At 30.1% G+C, this 18,803-nt stretch overlaps 3 protein-coding genes across 7 annotated transcripts in view; 1 reads left to right on the forward strand and 2 right to left on the reverse strand.

The window, feature by feature from the left end:
* The window catches only part of LOC130902317 (sodium-dependent nutrient amino acid transporter 1-like), a 68,209-nt gene extending 60,166 nt beyond the window's left edge, over window positions 1–8,043 (reverse strand). Inside the window, exon 1 of the mRNA XM_057814376.1 lies at window positions 7,601–8,043. Coding sequence (XP_057670359.1) covers window positions 7,601–7,648 — 48 coding nt within the window. The 5' untranslated portion in view covers window positions 7,649–8,043. The remainder of the gene's footprint in view (window positions 1–7,600) is intronic.
* A 2,984-nt stretch (window positions 8,044–11,027) lies between these two features.
* On the forward strand, window positions 11,028–15,719 carry LOC130902334 (probable tRNA(His) guanylyltransferase). Of its 4 annotated transcripts, none has more exons than XM_057814407.1 (4): window positions 11,056–11,672; window positions 11,832–12,010; window positions 13,203–13,424; window positions 14,275–15,398. In XM_057814407.1, exons 1-3 carry the CDS (start codon window positions 11,114–11,116, stop codon window positions 13,386–13,388), a joined length of 924 nt encoding a protein of 307 aa, XP_057670390.1. In that variant the 5' UTR covers window positions 11,056–11,113; the 3' UTR covers window positions 13,389–13,424; window positions 14,275–15,398. The 4 variants fall into 4 exon arrangements, with proteins under 4 accessions (XP_057670393.1, XP_057670390.1, XP_057670391.1 ...); XM_057814408.1 differs by having other exon boundaries at window positions 15,009–15,398; XM_057814409.1 differs by having other exon boundaries at window positions 15,052–15,398.
* LOC130902321 (gastrula zinc finger protein XlCGF57.1-like) lies at window positions 12,619–18,728 on the reverse strand. Of its 2 annotated transcripts, XM_057814385.1 has the most exons (3): window positions 18,688–18,728; window positions 18,129–18,638; window positions 12,619–17,243 (listed from the first exon to the last, which is right to left on the reverse strand). In XM_057814385.1, the coding sequence occupies exons 2-3, from the start codon at window positions 18,499–18,501 to the stop codon at window positions 15,859–15,861; spliced, it is 1,758 nt and encodes a 585-aa protein (XP_057670368.1). In that variant the 5' UTR covers window positions 18,502–18,638; window positions 18,688–18,728; the 3' UTR covers window positions 12,619–15,858. The 2 variants fall into 2 exon arrangements, with proteins under 2 accessions (XP_057670368.1, XP_057670367.1); XM_057814384.1 differs by having other exon boundaries at window positions 18,129–18,728.
* Between the last annotated feature and the right edge of the window lie 75 nt (window positions 18,729–18,803).

Consider the following 18,803-nt stretch of genomic DNA (forward strand, 5'->3'; position numbering starts at 1 on the left):
GGGATGTTTAATTTAGTGGAGTGCTTTGATATATGATTTTTGTGGGTAGAGTACAATTTCCGTAGCGCCCCGATTTTACTTAATTAAGCCAAAATAAATCGAAAATGAAGAATGAAATTTTTTGACACCTCACTTCGTTTTTGAGATATCGATACTTAAAGTTATAATCAAACGTTAGAGCCAAAATTCGCTTTAATGAACTGATGGTGTTCAATACTTCGTTACAAATGAATATTTTATCACTTCAAATTCAATATGAATCTTGTAATTCAATAAACAAAAGATTTTTTATTTAATTTTTATATTATTTACCCTGATACTCCAAAATTATATTGAAAAAAACAGATTTTTATAACAAAATGAGCCATTTTTGATAACTTTCATCACTTTGTGATGAATATAACTTAACATACGATAAATACTTGAATAATTTGATGTTTTTCATAAAGAATTGTTGGTTGTTTTTCATTATTCATAAGATACAAAAAAAATATTTAATGATAGTTCGAAGATTTAATTAGTAATTTAATGTAAAAATATTCTCTTTCGAGCAAATAGTACGGTCTGAATGCTTTCAAAAGTTATTTAATTTCGTTTGTTTTATAATTGGAAAGCCAGAATACTGTAGTATTTCACAATTATTCTGGAAAAGTTCTCTAGCAATTATTTTTGCATAATTTATCCTATTTTTAACGACAAAATCAACCGAATAAGAAAAATGACTGTAAAAAAGTCGTTCCAAATCTGCCCGCTCCAAATTTATCTGCCCCCAATCTCCGTTCTCCAAACTCACCCGTTCATCGCGGCCAGTGGATTTTGGGCAAAGCCCCCCATAAAAAAATAATAATAAAATAAAACCAAAGAACGGTTCCACATGCGTCGGTGGAGAAGATGGTGGGTTTTTAGCTGGTAGGCGTCCACACCAGTGGATGAATGGGTCCTCTTCCCAGAAGTCTTTGGAAGATTTTCCCACCCACAAAAAAAAGGTTAGGTTAGGTTAGGTTAGGTTGATATTTACAAATATTAAATAAAAATAAATTTTTCCAACTTCAAGTATTGATATCTCGAAAACGAAGCGAGATCCTTTTTGATTTATAATAACATCATATTTATTAAAATAATTTGATAGTTGTCGTGAAAGTCCTTGTGCATTTCGTGATTAATTATAGTTTATCTGTGGAACTATTCCACATGCAAATTAATTTGACAAAAAACGTCATCAAGAGTTAAGAGGAAGAGACCAATTTCAGGGCACGTAGATAATTGCTTTTTTTTTTGTAAAACGAGAAAAAATCATTTTGTAATATCAAATAAGTCCAGCTTTCATAAGTAAAAATGGTTTTATCCTGGATGCCGATTATTCATTAGATAAGGATGGTGATTTCATTGTTTTTATATCGATTTCTACGATCAAATATATGTGTTGGCTTACGTATTTCTCTTAATGTCCTATACATTATTTATTTAATCAGCTTAGATAAGAGATAACAGATTTAAACAAAAAGCATAACTATTCAATATATAGGTGATATGCGATAAATTTTTATCTTGATTTAAATAAAAACAGTGATAGTGATAACGGAGATTAGTGAATGTTTCAAGTAAATCCCTTACTCAGCAATGTACGAGAGCCGTTTTTTTTTCAACCTCCGATAGGCTATAAATAAAAGACAAGTTCATATAAAACAATAATGTGTTGCAGCACGACAATACGACAAGTTTTTAACTTCTATAAACCACATTCACTCTATTCTGCGGATCTAACGCCCTGGATCTCTTTTGAAATGGAGGATCCAGTCAAATACCTCCAGAATTGCTAGGAAAAATCTCTGAAGTCGGTATATTAGTGAAAAATGAAGGGGAATCATGCATCAGTCTCGTTATTTAATTGTCAGACCTAGTATAATTAACAGTTTTGGCAAATGAATAATTTAGAATCAATGAAACATCCGGCTTATACGAACCTACGTCAGTTGACGCTGTTATTGATATTTACGAAATTCACATTTTATAGGGTCATTTCACTTTTCATTTCCGTATCCGTCTCAGTCGAATTGTCAGTTCAATCGTTTTCCGTGGACATTTTTACATTATTCGTTCAGTTAAAACGTATTCAGCGCTAATTGAAGTACTGATGGATTAAGTATATAAAGTTGACATTTTTTATTAAAATTAACGTACTTAATATAAATAAAATACAATAATTAATACTACAGAAAGAAACGTAATCGAAAGCAAAGTGAAAAAGTAAAATAAGAAAAAGCAATTGAAAGTACTTTTATAATGAGTTGTTAGCGTTTTAAGTTAATCTTTAATTAGTGTCGAGTAATTCGGGATACTTATTACAATCGAAAAATTGTAGTTAAAGACTTTGTTTGGCGTGCGAAGTAATATTCCTGTTTAAATTGTATTCCTATTTCTGTTTTTTCTTCAAATTATTTGATGAAACACGAAAAGAATCGATGATTGTATTTGTTTTATCATATTGTATCAAATCATTTCTAAAATTAGTTTATTATTCATCAGAATACAATATTTCTCTGAAGCGATGAAACTAATGCATAATCTTCCTTTGTCCCTAAAGGTACAAAATTCAGACCCTATTGGCGTCTCTTTGTCTATAAATTTACAAAAAATCGATCAAAACACCATAAAATCGTGATCTTCCAGCATAATTCAAAATTAATATACACATCCTGAATAAAAAGTTACAGTCATTTTATACTTTCGCGGTCCCCTCGTTTTTGGCTCTAGAAAATCGAAAAACCATCAGATTTCGATGATTTTTTTTTAGAATTTTTGTTTTTACGGCGAATTTACGAAAAAAATTATGGGAATAAAAACCAATTAAAACTCATATTGGATTCAGGGCTTTAAATGTTCATGAAAATGCACTTATTCACGTATAACTGCTGATAACTTTTTTCCAAGTAATCAAATGAAGTTGTTATATTTTTTTTTCATAATCTACATAAAAAGCGAACAAATTAAAAAAAAAATATACAAAAATGTTGATTTATCATATTTTTACATTTAAAATAATAAAAATTCTATTAAAATTGACCTTTTCTCACATTTAATCGTTTTTATTAAGTAATCCTTAAAGTTATATGAACAAAAACATTCTTTAAATCACTTATTGTAATCAAGTGTACAATATTGAAAGTTAACTTTGAAAAATTTGATAATTCTCAACATTAAAAAATAGTAGCTGAACATTTGTTCTGAATTTTTAGCACACCCCTAACCTAACCTAACCTAATCTAACCTAACCTAACCAATATAAGTTTTAATTTTTTTATTCCCATAATTTTTCACATAAATTTGCCGTAAAAATGAAGATTTTGCAAAAAAATTCATCGAAATCAGACGATTTTTCGATTTTCTAGAGCTAAAAAAACGAGGGGACCACGAAAGTTTAAAATTACCAAAGTTACGGACGAACTGATGAAAGTGTTTAGACGCAGGATTCTACTAAACTGGAACGAAACGGAACAAATAAGTCTCGCAAACTCGTGGGTATCCTTTTCCCTGTTCTGTTTTTCAATCATTTTTTGCTTTTTGAAATTGAAATGACCTTAAAAAGACCCTTTAAGGTCCTTTTAAACGGTCATATCAGTTCTCAGTTCAGTGTAAGTCCTCGTGTATATTGGTACGGTTGAGATAATTTTTAAAATCTGGTAAAATTATTATTCACACTGTGTACGAGACGAAAAAGTAGAAATAAATAAAAATGAAAATATATAATTGTGAATCCGTGTCTCTTTACAAAATAAAAGTAGTATTAACAATAATATTTGTGTTTTAATCAAAAACTAAACATGGAGTTTTTTGCATTTCTTTTAATCGAAGAGATAACGCCAGTTATATTAAAAATATTAGCAATACCAAAAGGAAACGTGATAACATAAATTGATAAATGAAAGTTCCAGATAAACATATTTTTATTTTAATCGAGCCAACACTTTGTTAAACTTTGAACTACTATCAATAACATATATATTTATTTATAACGTCGCCACTCGATTATATTTATAATAATATGTCATTTCTTTTTTATTCTGATCAGATAAAAATAATTTATTATGGAAACAATTGCACAATATCTGCCTACATACATGCTTTTGGTGAAAAAAAATGTGCTAAATGAGAAATAACTCAACCTATATCTCTAAATAAGAGGAGGAGAAGAAGATGTTTTAATTATAATCATGAAAGCCAATAATTTCTTCTTTACAAAGAAAGCCGGCACAGCTGCACAGGATTCGCCACTTGGAGATCTCTTTAAGACTAAAAAGCTATATACTCAGCAACAGCTTCTAATCTAATATTTGGACGCAAAGCTTACGCATTTGGAGCTCGGCTCCCAAGCATACCCTGAAGATGCTCGACTCAATACAGAAAAGAGCAGTTCGACTTATAGAGTTGATTAGAAACTTGGACACAGCAAATGCTCTGCCGAGCTTTCCAACATAATATTACTTAAAGCAGTATTTGTAAGACCTACTCGATAAGTAGACAAGGCCCATGAGCACCGTGTTCGCCCGCAGACAACGAGAACGTCGGGACTCCTTTCTATGGAGAAGTACGCCTGTGGAATCAGCTACCAAGGAAAGTCTTACTCGGAAGGCTTTCAGAATTATTGGAAGATTTTCTTTAAAAACTCTGATGGTTTTTTGTTTTTCCCTCCATCTTGTCTCGCAAAGTCTGGAAATATTAGGTATCAACTTCCTCCTCAAAACTCCTCCCGAAAAAAGTTTATAGTATCTTTGGTGGTTCCCATGGCATTTCTAATTTGAGGAAGTGAATTTGGATAATTTATAACTAGATTCAATTTGTGGAACGAGCAATGATAGTAGAGGGCTTTGGTGTACTTTTTGCGTAAGATAGCTTGTATCTCTCCGTCTTTTCCCGACATTGTTGAACAACCATCAAAACCAAAATCAACGTGTTTTAAAAACGGATGCCAAAATCTTAATGTTATTTTGAATACTTCCATACTTTCTAAAATATACATTAAGCCTTAGTGTTTAAAGGATAGTTTGATGTTAAGGCGACACCCTTGGTGAGGAATACTTCTTTTGTAAAATAATATTTGGTTTCCTCGAAGATTTTTCGAGTGAAATATGTTTAAAGAATAGTTTGATGTTATGAGGTTACTCTAGGCGGCGCCCTTGGTGAGGAATACTTTTTGTGTCAAATAATATTTTGTTTCCTCGAAGATTTATCGAATGAAATATGTTTAAAGAATAGTTTGATGTTATGATGTTACTTTAGGCGGCGCCCTTGGTGAGGATTACTTCTTGTGTCAAATAATATTTTGTTTCCTCGAAGATTTATCGAGTGAAATATGTTTAAATGATAGTTTGATGTTATGAGGTTACTCTAGGCGACGCCCTTGGTGAGGAATACTTCTTTTGTCAAATAATATTTTGTTTCCTCGAAGATTTATCGAATGAAATATGTTTAAATGATAGTTTGATTTTATGAGGTTACTCTAGGCGGCGCCCTTGGTGAGGAATACTTCTTGTGTCAAATAATATTTTGTTTCCTCGAAGATTTATCGAGTGAAATATGTTTAAATGATAGTTTGATGTTATGAGGTTACTCTAGGCGACGCCCTTGGTGAGGAATACTTCTTGTGTCAAATAATATTTTGTTTCCTCGAAGATTTATCGAGTGAAATATGTTTAAATGATAGTTTGATGTTATGAGGTTACTCTAGGCGACGCCCTTGGTGAGGAATACTTCTTTTGTCAAATAATATTTTGTTTCCTCGAAGATTTATCGAGTGAAATATGTTTAAAGAATAGTTTGATGTTATGAGGTTACTCTAGGCGACGCCCTTGGTGAGGAATACTTCTTTTGTCAAATAATATTTTGTTTCCTCGAAGATTTATCGAATGAAATATGTTTAAAGAATAGTTTGATGTTATGATGTTACTTTAGGCGGTGCCCTTGGTGAGGAATACTTCTTGTGTCAAATAATATTTTGTTTCCTCGAAGATTTATCGAGTGAAATATGTTTAAATGATAGTTTGATGTTATGAGGTTACTCTAGGCGACGCCCTTGGTGAGGAATACTTCTTTTGTCAAATAATATTTTGTTTCCTCGAAGATTTATCGAGTGAAATATGTTTAAAGAATAGTTTGATGTTATGAGGTTACTCTAGGCGACGCCCTTGGTGAGGAATACTTCTTTTGTCAAATAATATTTTGTTTCCTCGAAGATTTATCGAATGAAATATGTTTAAATGATAGTTTGATGTTATGAGGTTACTCTAGGCGGCGCCCTTGGTGAGGAATACTTCTTTTGTCAAATAATATTTTGTCTCCTCGAAGATTTATCGAATGAAATATGTTTAAAGAATAGTTTGATGTTATGATGTTACTTTAGGCGGCGCCCTTGGTGAGGAATACTTCTTGAGTCAAATAATATTTTGTCTCCTCGAAGATTTATCGAATGAAATATGTTTAAAGAATAGTTTGATGTTATGATGTTACTTTAGGCGGCGCCCTTGGTGAGGAATACTTCTTTTGTCAAATAATATTTTGTCTCCTCGAAGATTTTTCGAGTGAAATATGTTTAAAGAATAGTTTGATGTTATGAGGTTACTTTAGGCGACGCCCTTGGTGAGGAATACTTCTTGAGTCAAATAATATTTTGTCTCCTCGAAGATTTATCGAATGAAATATGTTTAAAGAATAGTTTGATGTTATGATGTTACTTTAGGCGGCGCCCTTGGTGAGGAATACTTCTTTTGTCAAATAATATTTTGTTTTCTCGAATATTTTTCGAGTGAAATATGTTTAAAGAATAGTTTGATGTTATGAGGTTACTTTAGGCGACGCCCTTGGTGAGGAATACTTGTATCAAATAATATTTTGTTTCTTCGAAGATTTATCGAATGAAATATGTTTAAATGATAGTTTGATGTTATGATGTTACTTTAGGCGGCGCCCTTGGTGAGGATTACTTCTTGTGTCAAATAATATTTTGTTTCCTCGAAGATTTATCGAGTGAAATATGTTTAAATGATAGTTTGATGTTATGAGGTTACTCTAGGCGACGCCCTTGGTGAGGAATACTTCTTGTGTCAAATAATATTTTGTCTCCTCGAAGATTTATCGAGTGAAACATGTTTAAAGAATAGTATGATGTTATGAGGTTACTCTAATATGTACCTCGGCAGTGTATTAAATCAAAAGCCATTAAACAAATGTTCTATTGATCCTCGGTACATATACAATATTTTAAACACAGAAAACTGATTTTGCTACTTCATAAATTTAGCATATTTCCAATGTTAGTCCAGTCATTTTAAATACGAAAAAAAGTTTCGTTAGAATTTGAATCAGCTAGCTCAAGAAAGAAAACTATCATATACAAACGGTACACGAAAATTGAGTATATCTTATTAATACTTGAAAATGTATGAACAATATTTGTCATTTTTCTAAAAGTCAATAAACCTGTGCAGTTAAAAATTGTTATTTATGTTCGTACGATAGTCAGTACGAAAAATAACCGTGTTTAAATAAAACAAAAAGTCTGCATAATTAAAATATAGTCAGATGGATAATAATAATATTTACTCACAGAATTACCATTACCAACTTGTTCATTATTGTTCCACTTTCCACGCATTTTCTATAAAATTTATTATTATTTTCTATTTATTTCCGAACATATATTTACACAAACACTTTCCACTAAACAACATCAGTTTTCGCATTATTATCTCAAGAACGAATCCAACAAAGATCTATTAACATATATATGTTACATTTGAAAATGAGTATCGTGAGAAAATCGCGTTTAAATTAAACTCAGACGAGCGTACATTTTGTTGTATCAAAAGTACTGAAACGAAATGTATATGATGTTGTTTGTGTGTATGTTGTCGCGTACACGCGATACACTCAACTGGTTTTATGATTTTCTCGCTAGGTATATCCTCGGAATTCAAACTTTTACTGATAACGTAATGAGTTAGTTACCTTGTGCGGGCAACGTAAACGTTTAACAAGCTACAAATAATCAAATATATTAACTACGATACGTACGAAAACATGCATATTGAATTATAGAAAAAAAATAAGTTCACAATTTTTTATTAACACAGCGTGATTTATACGAACGAAACAAAAAAATTATATATCTACATTAATTTAAATTTTGATTTGTTCATTGTACGTAGATTCCGATGGTAAATGAGGTGTGTAAAATGTATCAAAATAAAAGATTTCTACTGAAATAATTTCTCTAACTATGTATTCAGTTCATTCAGGGTCTCAAGCCTGAAAGAGGGTTGTTCTGATGAGACGTAACTACGTCGAAACTAGTCAGTAGTTACAACTTATCCTTACAATTGCGAGCGATTGGGGATTTGTAATTCAATATTCGTCGATGCATTAACCGGGAAAGTAGTTGTTTTCTCGTTTGAGGAACGGCAGAATACATTTTCGAAATATTGAATTTCGAAATTATTTCAGAGGTGATTAGTAGGAATCCTTTATTTTCTTCTCATTTCTTAGACTTTTTGATATATTAATGCTTCTAAATGTTCTTGATTTTAGGTCTCTTCAGTTTTAAAATTAGTTTGCGTATTTATATTAAACAATAGATCACCTAGAATAAAATCCCAATAGAAATTTGTTCTAAAAAGAAAAATTGATTTTTCCTCACTCCTTACATCTCAAATATGTAACAATGATTAATCAATTATATGGTAAGGAAAAATTTTTTATGTTTTGATGTTTCGTTTCTGTTTTGTTTTTTAATTGATTGTAGTATCTGTTGATCCTTTTCTTGAATATGTTGTTTATCAAGTTTTCGGAATAATTATTCGAAACATCAAAACATAAAACATTTTTCCTAACCATATCTACAAGGACTTTCCCAACAACTACCGAATTATTTCAAGAAATATGATATTAGTATAAGTCATAAAGAAAATAATACGTTATCCAAATATTTAACTAAATTAAAATCTAAAACACCAAAAAACAAAAGAAGTAATATTATATATCAATTGTGAAGCTGTCTACATAGGGCAGACATCTCAGTATTGAGAAAATAGACTAAGAAATCATCAATACGATAAAAAAAATAGAACTGTATTAAGGCACCATGAAATATGAAAAAAACATAAATTCAATTATAAAGATTCAATGGAATCTAATACAAGAAAAAGGGAATTTTTAGAAATGCTTCACATTTATAAGAGCGAAAAAGCTATAAATAATAAAAAAGATCCAAATAACTGAAATAAAATTTATATTCTATGTTGTAAATTCTAATAAAACTACAAATAATTTAATTGATTACTGCTACATATTGAGATATTTTGATATAGCCTTAAAATTATCGAAACGTCAATTTTTATCTATCTTCTAAAAGCTATTAAAAAAAATAATTTTGAAAAGAAGAGACCTAAAATCAAAAAAATTGGAAACATAAACATATCAAAAGGTCTAAGAAATTGAAGAAACTTTCTGTAGTTTTTATAACTGTAATGAGTATTTCTACTCGATTTTTACAAATTATTACAAATACAGGATCAAGGAATTTTTAAAAAATGTTAAATCGCTTTACTCTTCAGACAATTGAAAAACTCAAAATATGCGAATTTGAGTTTTAACTTTTAGTGATAACGTGCTACAAAAAATTGATATCCTTTACCTGACGTGGGCGTAAACCATAAGTAAAAAGCATAATCATTATGGAACAATAGTATTTTCACAGAGTAACGTTTATTCTATTCATTATTATATTCATTGACTATAATTCTAATTATCGAAAATGAGTTCGGAGTCAACGGATTTTAAGCCGGTTTGCTGGCTATTTCCGGCCGTTTCTGAGCCCCCAAACCAAGATAATCTTAAAGTAGACATTAAAATAAATGAAATCAAAAAAATTTTGTTACGTAATGGGAGAGAAATTTCCTCCCTCATCATATACTTTAAAAGAAGACGACTTGCCTGATTCTCCCAGTCAAAAAAAATGGTTTGCGTAAATTTTTTCTGAAAGAGAATGAAATTTTCTATCGAATATACTTTGGGCAAACCAGAAGAGAGAAACGTTTATCGATTTGTTTAATAATTAATTTTTTTAAAGATTTTTCCGGCTTTGCAAATCCACGCAAACCACGCGTTTTCAATTCCTATAGTTTTAAATTATCAATTTTCATAAAAAAAATTACATGTACGGTATTAGGAAACTTTTAGATTTATAGCTCCTGGACTATTAGATATACATATAAAATAAGCTGTAATTAATTGTTAGTTTTTTGTTAAAGAAGATTCACATATTTTAATGAATTGAACCTTGGTTCTATAAAAACATTTTGATTGTAATTCTGTTATTTTCTTATATTAATTATTTATTTTGACCTTGTAAACATTCATAAAAAGAATATATATATATATATATATATATATATAAACTGTTAAGCAAGCACATTAGAATCAAATTAGTAATTCTTAGTTTAATTCTACATGTATCAAACGTGACGGCTAGTGAAATTCTGAGCCTAATGATCGGAATATTATAAGAATTAAGGTAGTACCAGGTAATAAATTAATCAATGAGCCTTTAATGATGGCTATTACTCATGAGGACGATTTTTGCACCACGAGCGTAGCGAATAGAATATTATATTCAATCTACAGTTATCAGGAAAAGAAAATGCCATTAAACATTAATTTTTGTAAACATAATACGAAGGTTGTTATTTAAGTTTTTTCCAGTTGTTCCATCCCGATTGAGGTAGATTAGAAGAAAAGATCAAAGCATAATTATTTTTTTTTTTTTAGAAAATTAATAGATAACATTCGCTTATTATATTTTAATAATTAACAATGCCAAATAAGTTATTAACATACTTGAGTCTCTATAGCTTAGAAATATAACTACAAACTAGGGCAGATATAGAGTTCTTTGAATGTTAATTAGTTAACATCCAAAACCATACAAAATTCAGCCTTGCAGATGCATATTTATTTCATCATATGACCTTGGTAAAGGAAAAAGAAGAAGTTTGAGGTTATTGGTTATTATTTCATAAAAATGTTCGTATGTATTTAAATCAAATTGTAATGAAATTGTTGAATGAATCTACTTCGCATAAACATTTTTCGTATAGTAAAAAATTTCCATACTACAGCTATGGCTAAAAGCAAATTTGAATACGTTAAAGGTTTCGAGACTGAAGATAAAATATTGCCAAACTGTTGGATAGTTGTACGCGTAGATGGTAAAGGTTTTCACAAATTTTCAACAAAACACAACTTTATTAAACCGAATGATTCACGAGCTTTACTTTTGATGAATAAAGCAGCAGCTACTGTTATGCAAGAATATAAAGATATAGTTATAAGTTATGGTCATAGTGATGAATACTCTTTTGTTCTGAGAAAAGAAACAGAATTGTATAATAGAAGAAAAGACAAAATTATGACTTATATTAATAGTTTATTCACATCATCTTACGTTTATTTTTGGAGAGACTATTTCCCTGATCTGAAAATGAGGTACCCACCATCTTTTGACGCTCGAGTAGTTTTATATCCATCAGATCAAAATTTACGGGATTATCTTAACTGGCGACAAGCTGATTGTCACATTAACAACTTGTATAATACAGCATTCTGGGCTTTAGTACTTAAAGGTATTCAATGGTTTATATTCCAAAAAAACGAGAACATCAAATTAATCTTCAAAAATTTTAATTACTATCGGAAATAGATCAAAAGTTCTTTAAATGGCTCTATTTATACATTGTTCACTTTGGATAACCCTATGTATGTAATTGTATTTAATTTTTAAGGTAATCTTACCAATGTTGAAGCTGAGAAAAGATTATGCGGAACAGTATCATCTGATAAACATGAAATTTTATTCACTGAATTTGGTATAAATTACAACAATGAATCAGAGTTATTTAAAAAAGGAACTATATTACTTAGGAAATATATTAAGCATCCTTTACATGGAAAACAGAGATTGGTAATTATTTGTTTGTTACAAATTTTCTGATACAATTAAGGAAAAGCGACGTCTGCTTACTGATTTATCAGCCAGTAAAAAAGCAAATCGTAGTTTTTAATTGCCAACAAATAATTATATGTTTAGAAATGATCTTCCTAAAATTCATAGTACAATTCAAGATTTGACTGAAGTTATCAATAATTTTAATGGTAATAAATGCAAACCTGTTTATAACCGAATAAATTAGAGGTTGACTCATTTAACTAACTGAGTTAATAGATTAAATGTTGACACTGATGATGATCAACAAGTTCAACTCAAAATGTGTTTGGATAAGGAAGTGATTTTACTTGAATCTCATTTAAAAACAAAGACAACCCCATTATTTTCTGAATTTGTGTTGAATCACACAATAATCATGTTCCTCTAGCTTCTCCATCTTCTCATTTTTTTCTTAATATTCTCAAATGGTCCAACTTATTTTTTTAATGTTTATTTAATAACAATTAGAATTTTCAATTCTATGGGTTATTTTGATAACTTGGAGGTTACAATTAAAAAAAACCTCGCATATGTCCTGATGAGACTAAGAATGTAATACAGGATGTGCCAAAATGAAAATACAATTTTTATTAGTATTCTCAAATGGTCCAATTTATTTTTTAATGTTTATTTAATAACAATTGAAATTCACAATTCTATAGGATTTTTGGCTAGTTTTTCTTCAGTCTGCATTCCTCTCTTCCTTGCATCAATGGTTGGAGTATTGAAGTAACGTGTGATTCCAGCTTTTGGTAGTGCATTTGGCTTCTCTGTTATATTGTTTCTTGTACTGTTGCAATTAGAAGGTCTGGTTTGAAGCATATCGACAATTGATTGCTTAAATTATACCCTCTGTATGTGTATAACGGCTATACTCGATTTACTGGCACAGCCCCACAGTTATGTGCAGAATGATGACTGTCTTGTACAATAAGATTTCATTTTCTAACGACATTTTGGATTTTCTGCCTAGCTCGTCCAACTTGTGTTTCATATCTTCACCAAAAACTGGTGCTCACTAGTTATATTTTGAATGCTTTAATTCCTGCATAGTTTTCAAAATTAATTAATTTCATTATTATTTATAATAATCAAATTATTGTGTATATTCAAATTGGTTTTAGAAATGTAGTAGAAAATTTATGTTTAATTCTGTTTTTAATTACAGGTAATATTTCCTTTACATGAAGATCTCATCCAAGATACTTTTTGGGAGCGACATACAAATATAATGTTGGGAGAAACCAGTCAAACTTATGATTACCCAATATCTGCTCCATTACCTAATTTAGTGTTACAACAACTACATTTGGAAGAAAATTTCTCAAGAAAAAAAGAGTTTTCTAAAGAATAAGGGTTATGTACTGATTTAAAAATTTTCCTATCTGAGGTACATTTTTCTTTGTCATAATGTAATTCATATTTTGTTAATTTTTTCTAATGATGAAAAATTGGTGATTAGAAAGTTTTTATCATTTCTTTTTCACTTATTTTTTATCAAGATAACCCCTTGAAAATATAACCAACACCTGAGACTATAACACTTCCTCTTCTATAGCATACTGTTCCCAACAACAAATATGTATGGGGCGATACTATAATAGTGATCACTAAAACTATGAAATCCTAACTAATAACTAAAAATATCACCTCATTAACATTATCCTCAGTTTCGGCGTTTTTGGGCAAAATAAATTTGTTACCTTCAAAGGTTTGTAATTAGAAGAGAACAATTTATGGCGTGAGAAATCCCGTCCCTCTAGGCATTCACCTCTGGATAAATCCTCGGATGGATGCGAAGAACATTCCACTACCCCTTATCATTTCGACAGGTCCTCATCCTCTTTCGCCCCTAGACTCCTTCCATTCCCCTGGGAGATTCTTATCTTTTTGTTAAGAGTTAGCCTCTTAGCTATACACTCTTGTCTTCTTGGTTGTCTCGACGTCTTAAGGTGTATGTTTTTTGCTGTACATTGTAGACAAATCTTTTAAAAACGGGGGATAAATATAAACTACTTCATAGCACCTATTCATTTGATCTAAATAGGTGGGTAAGGATGGGAAATCACGGTACTACTCAATTTGAAAGATTGGTGGTAACAAAGAAATAATAAAAGAATATCTGCCCTGCAATGTCACATTATTATATGTGGCCCTGGACTAGAAAAGTGTATAACTACTGCATAAGATGAGCGCCCCTTTCTAGACTAAAGCTTTAAGTTTGTCTTTGTACCTTTCAGATGCCACTGGGTTGTCACTTAACCTTAAAAATATTCACTCATGTTGGATAAACTTGGATGCAATTGTTAAAACTAATGTGTAATTCAAGCACAGACACATCTGTCCTAAAGTTTCTAAATTGCTTGAAAGCTCACTTGTAAATGGACTGAAAAAACAACTGCAGAAAGGCTCATCTTCAACTCTATTACTTTCATTGAAGCGGATGTAAAAAGTATTTTCTTTTGATTACCATGAAAGAAAAAAATTCTCACTACCAGAAAAATCAAGAAAAGCTAACATTGGTACACATGAAAAATTAATTTCTTTGTTCCATGGTGCCCACCAGCTTTATAAGTTCATATTTTTCTATAAACTTTTTGGGTAATAATCTTGAAAAGTGAAACGAAACAAATGAGGCAACAGAAAAAATTTTAGGGCTAACAATGAGTCTAAATAGATTTCTCTTTCTATGTAGATGTCTTCAGTTTGACTATAGGGACACTAGACTACTAACTGATAGGCTTGCTGCAGTGCGAGATCTTCAACAATTTGAGACAAACTGTCAGGCTTGTTATTCGTGACAAATTTTCGCTCTAACAGACGCAAAAGTTTACTATACTTCCAATTTAAAAGTACATATATGCTGGAAAGCAACCTGGGGGCCCCTACTGTGTAAATAATAAATGTAGTGGAAAGAATTATGGAGCCTATTCGTCTTAATGAGTCTAATTAAAAATTTTAAATCATTATACAGGAAAGAAGTTATTAGAAAAATGATAGCTGATATGTTCTTTAAGCAATGAGGATGGTGGACAAAGCTTTTCGAAACACCCCTTGCAGTAAAAAATGCTTTAGAACCTCAAGAAATCATTGAAAAGGAAGATAGTAATGTGCCTGAATAATGGAATATCTACATTTCTGGGTCAAACATTACTTTTGAAGACTTCGTTAATTGCGATGATGAAGTAGTCACAGTAGGGACGTTAACAGAGGAAGAAATATTGGAATCAGTAAACAACTGCATTGAAAGTGATAAAAACGATGATTTTAACGACGAGCCACAAACTTCATTTACGAGCGTATCAATCAACTGTACGATCATATATATGTGTGCAATGTGAATAAATAAATATGATTATTTAAATTTCTGTATTTTATTAAACCAAACCTTCTGACGTATTCGAGTAAAAATAAGAACAAGGGTACATACATACACATGTACATACCTACCTTTATCTTAACCTATCCCTAACATAGACCCTTGATAATTTAAAATATTTTGTGTTTTGGTTTTTTGTCCATAATAAAGTATAATTCATTTTTTATGTTCATATGACTAGGTAATATCTAAAAGTTTTAATCTTTGACAAATAAATAAAAATTATTCGTCCATGGTTTTAATATTTAATTTAAATAATTCCATTATTATAAAAATTGTTTTAAACAATATAAATATCCGTAATAGCATGTCTGTTTCATTAGTAGTACCTATTTATTCAACCATAAATGGTATTCGGTATGTATTACCCAATAAAAAGACAAAGTCATCTGACAGATGACAGGCGACTACGTTTGCTACATTAGGAATCGCGAGTACTGGAGTGTTAAATAGTAACTTTAGTAATGGAATCTTCATTAGGATGATTCAACATATGTGTTGTTAGATTAATTTTTTGTTTAAACTGTTTAGAGCAAATATGACATTTGAATGGTACTTCCCCCGTATGTAATCTGTAATGATTTTGAAGTATGTGATACCGAGAAAATTTTTCTTGGCAAATATCACATTGGAACGCATCCTCTTCGTGGACCATCATGTGTCGATTCAAATTATGTTTCCAAGTGAACGCTTTGGAGCATACTTCACATTTAAATGGTTTGGTTCCAGTATGGAGCAGCGTGTGCGCATTCAGATTTCTTTTTTCGTTAAATTGTTTGAAACAAATCTCGCATTCGAATCGCTTTTTCACGTTATGTATGAGCAAATGCCTTTTAAGTTGAAATTGTATAACAAATTGTTTTGAGCATATTTCGCAGGTAAACGGTTTATCTAGTACGTGAGTCTTGGCGTGACTTTTCAGTTGAGACTTTTGTGTGAATGTTTTAGAACATACTTCACATTTGAATGGTTTTTCGCCAGTATGTATCCTATAATGTTCGATTAAAGTTATCCGCCTAACAAAACGTCTTTGACAAATATCGCACTGGAATTTTCTATCATTTGTATGCATTTTAAGATGGTTCCTCAAGGAATCAATTCTAACGAATTCTTTTGAACAAAATTCACACATAAATGGCTTGACGCCCATGTGATCATACATGTGCGTGTTTAGATGTGTCTTACTGATAAATTCTCTAAAACAAACATTACATTGATAATTATTCGAGGAAAATTTTTTGGTTGGTTGTTCTATTGAGCAAATCGTTACGGGGTTAAAAAAAGTTTTGTAACATTGCATATGGGTATCAAGTTGAGATTCACGTTCAATATGTGTACGATAATGTTTATAAAAATTATTACGAAGAAACTGTTTACTGCAAATATTGCAAATGATCGTATCCAATTTGTGCATTTTCAAATGGTTACTCAAACCGAACTTGGTACGACAGTTTTTAAAACAAATGTTGCACTCATTCGACTTTTTTCTATTAGAAATACATTTGTGTTTTCGAAAAAGTAATCTGTATGAAAATACTCTGAAACAATCTTTACATTTGAAATTTCCTTTTTTGAACAATTTCTTGGTCAATTTTTTGCATCTATTTTCTGAAAACTTTAAATAATTTTGAACATCATATGACAATTTTGTAACTGGGGGCTTCTTTAATTTTAATCCATTGGTAAATTGTCGTTTTAAACGATGAATAAAGTAGTGAATTAAGAATTCGGAAGTTTTTCCAAACATAGCTCCACATACAGAACACAGAGTAAAACATCTTCCAAAGTGAACATCTAAATGTTTTCTCTTCAATATCGATGATGTAAAATCTATAACAAGACATTTTAATTAACTTTTATAAAGAAACATACAAAGAATTAAAATAATATCAATTTTTTTATAAATTTAATATTAGAACTGGAAACAAATTCATAATTTGTTAATAATACCAACAATTGATATGATCCAAAATAAAAATATGATGAGGAAATAGAAAATAACAAAATAATATCAAAAACCCCAAAGATCAGCCTATTAAATAAACAAAAATTGAGAAAGTTAACTTTGGGAAATAAAAAAAATTCTTTTTATTTCAATTCGTGAAATAATGGATACCTAACATTTGAAATAAAAGAGTGATTGCAGTATCTCCCAAGACAGGAAAAAGAATTTAAAATAACAAAATAATATCAAAAACCTCAGCCTATTAAAAAACAAAAATTGAGAAAGTTAACTTTGGGAAATAAGAAAAATTACAAATAAAAAAAGGTCCTATGAATTTTCGCTATAATGTTAATATTTTTAGGGATATGAATTTTTTTTAAAAATCTCAAATTTGGATACTTTTGACTCATGAAAAATATATTAAAAAAATTAAAACAAATAATATTCTTTGGAACTGAAATTGAGGTGGAATCATTTTCAGTAAAAATATCAAAATAATTGAAGAATACAAAATTCAACTGTATACAAAATTAATAGACTACTTGATAAAGAAATATAGATGACAGAAAAGAAGGCCTGTGTTAAAAAACGCTGAAGAGGCTGATTAGACATATTATTGGAGTTGAGATCCGTATTTTATTAACCCATTATGACCTAGCGTTTCATATTAGTAACTTTTGCAGCAGGGTTAAATTTGCTGGTAAGAATGTTTGTTAGCTTTTGGTATGTATATATATTTAAATGCATATCTATAAAATAATGTTTCTTACTTTTAACGCAAATTGGGCAAGTATATTTTCCTTTCCTGTTTAAGGGTATTTTATAGTCTTGTTGTTGATACCCCTTGCTACTGCCAGGTAAATTTAATATTGACTCTTCATAGACTTCATTTTTTAAAGGAAAGCTTGAATCTAGTTTCGTTGATGAACTATTTCTAAAATATTTTCCGTTTTGGAAGCCCGTACTATGATTTAATACATTTGAAATTGAATCTAAGTCATTGTTACATTCGAATTTTATATTCGAAAGGGTTTTTATACATAACAAATTTTCTCTACATTCTTCTACTTTGACGGTGGCAAAATTTCCCAAAAAAATATTTTCTTCGTAATCGATTAATTCTTCTTTAATTTGCATTTCCATTATTTTTTCTTATTATTTTTAAGATGTTATGAATTAATACTTTTGGATCTCTCATATTAAAAGAAAAACTGTACCTAACTTTCCGATAGTACTCTACTATAAATTGTGGAGAACCAAAAATATTTTGGTAAGCATTTCTGTAAAAAAAGGGACTAGTTTCTACTTATTAAATATATCAAATATTACATTTTCTACTTCTTTAATACTTTTCTTCAGTTATTTAATACCTGAAAAGAGATATATTGAGAGCATTGGAAGTTTAGACATTTCAATTTAGCAAACCAATAGTGACAACCTCAATG

The sequence above is a fragment of the Diorhabda carinulata genome, chromosome X (assembly GCF_026250575.1).
Source record: "Diorhabda carinulata isolate Delta chromosome X, icDioCari1.1, whole genome shotgun sequence".
Lineage (NCBI taxonomy): Eukaryota > Metazoa > Arthropoda > Insecta > Coleoptera > Chrysomelidae > Diorhabda > Diorhabda carinulata.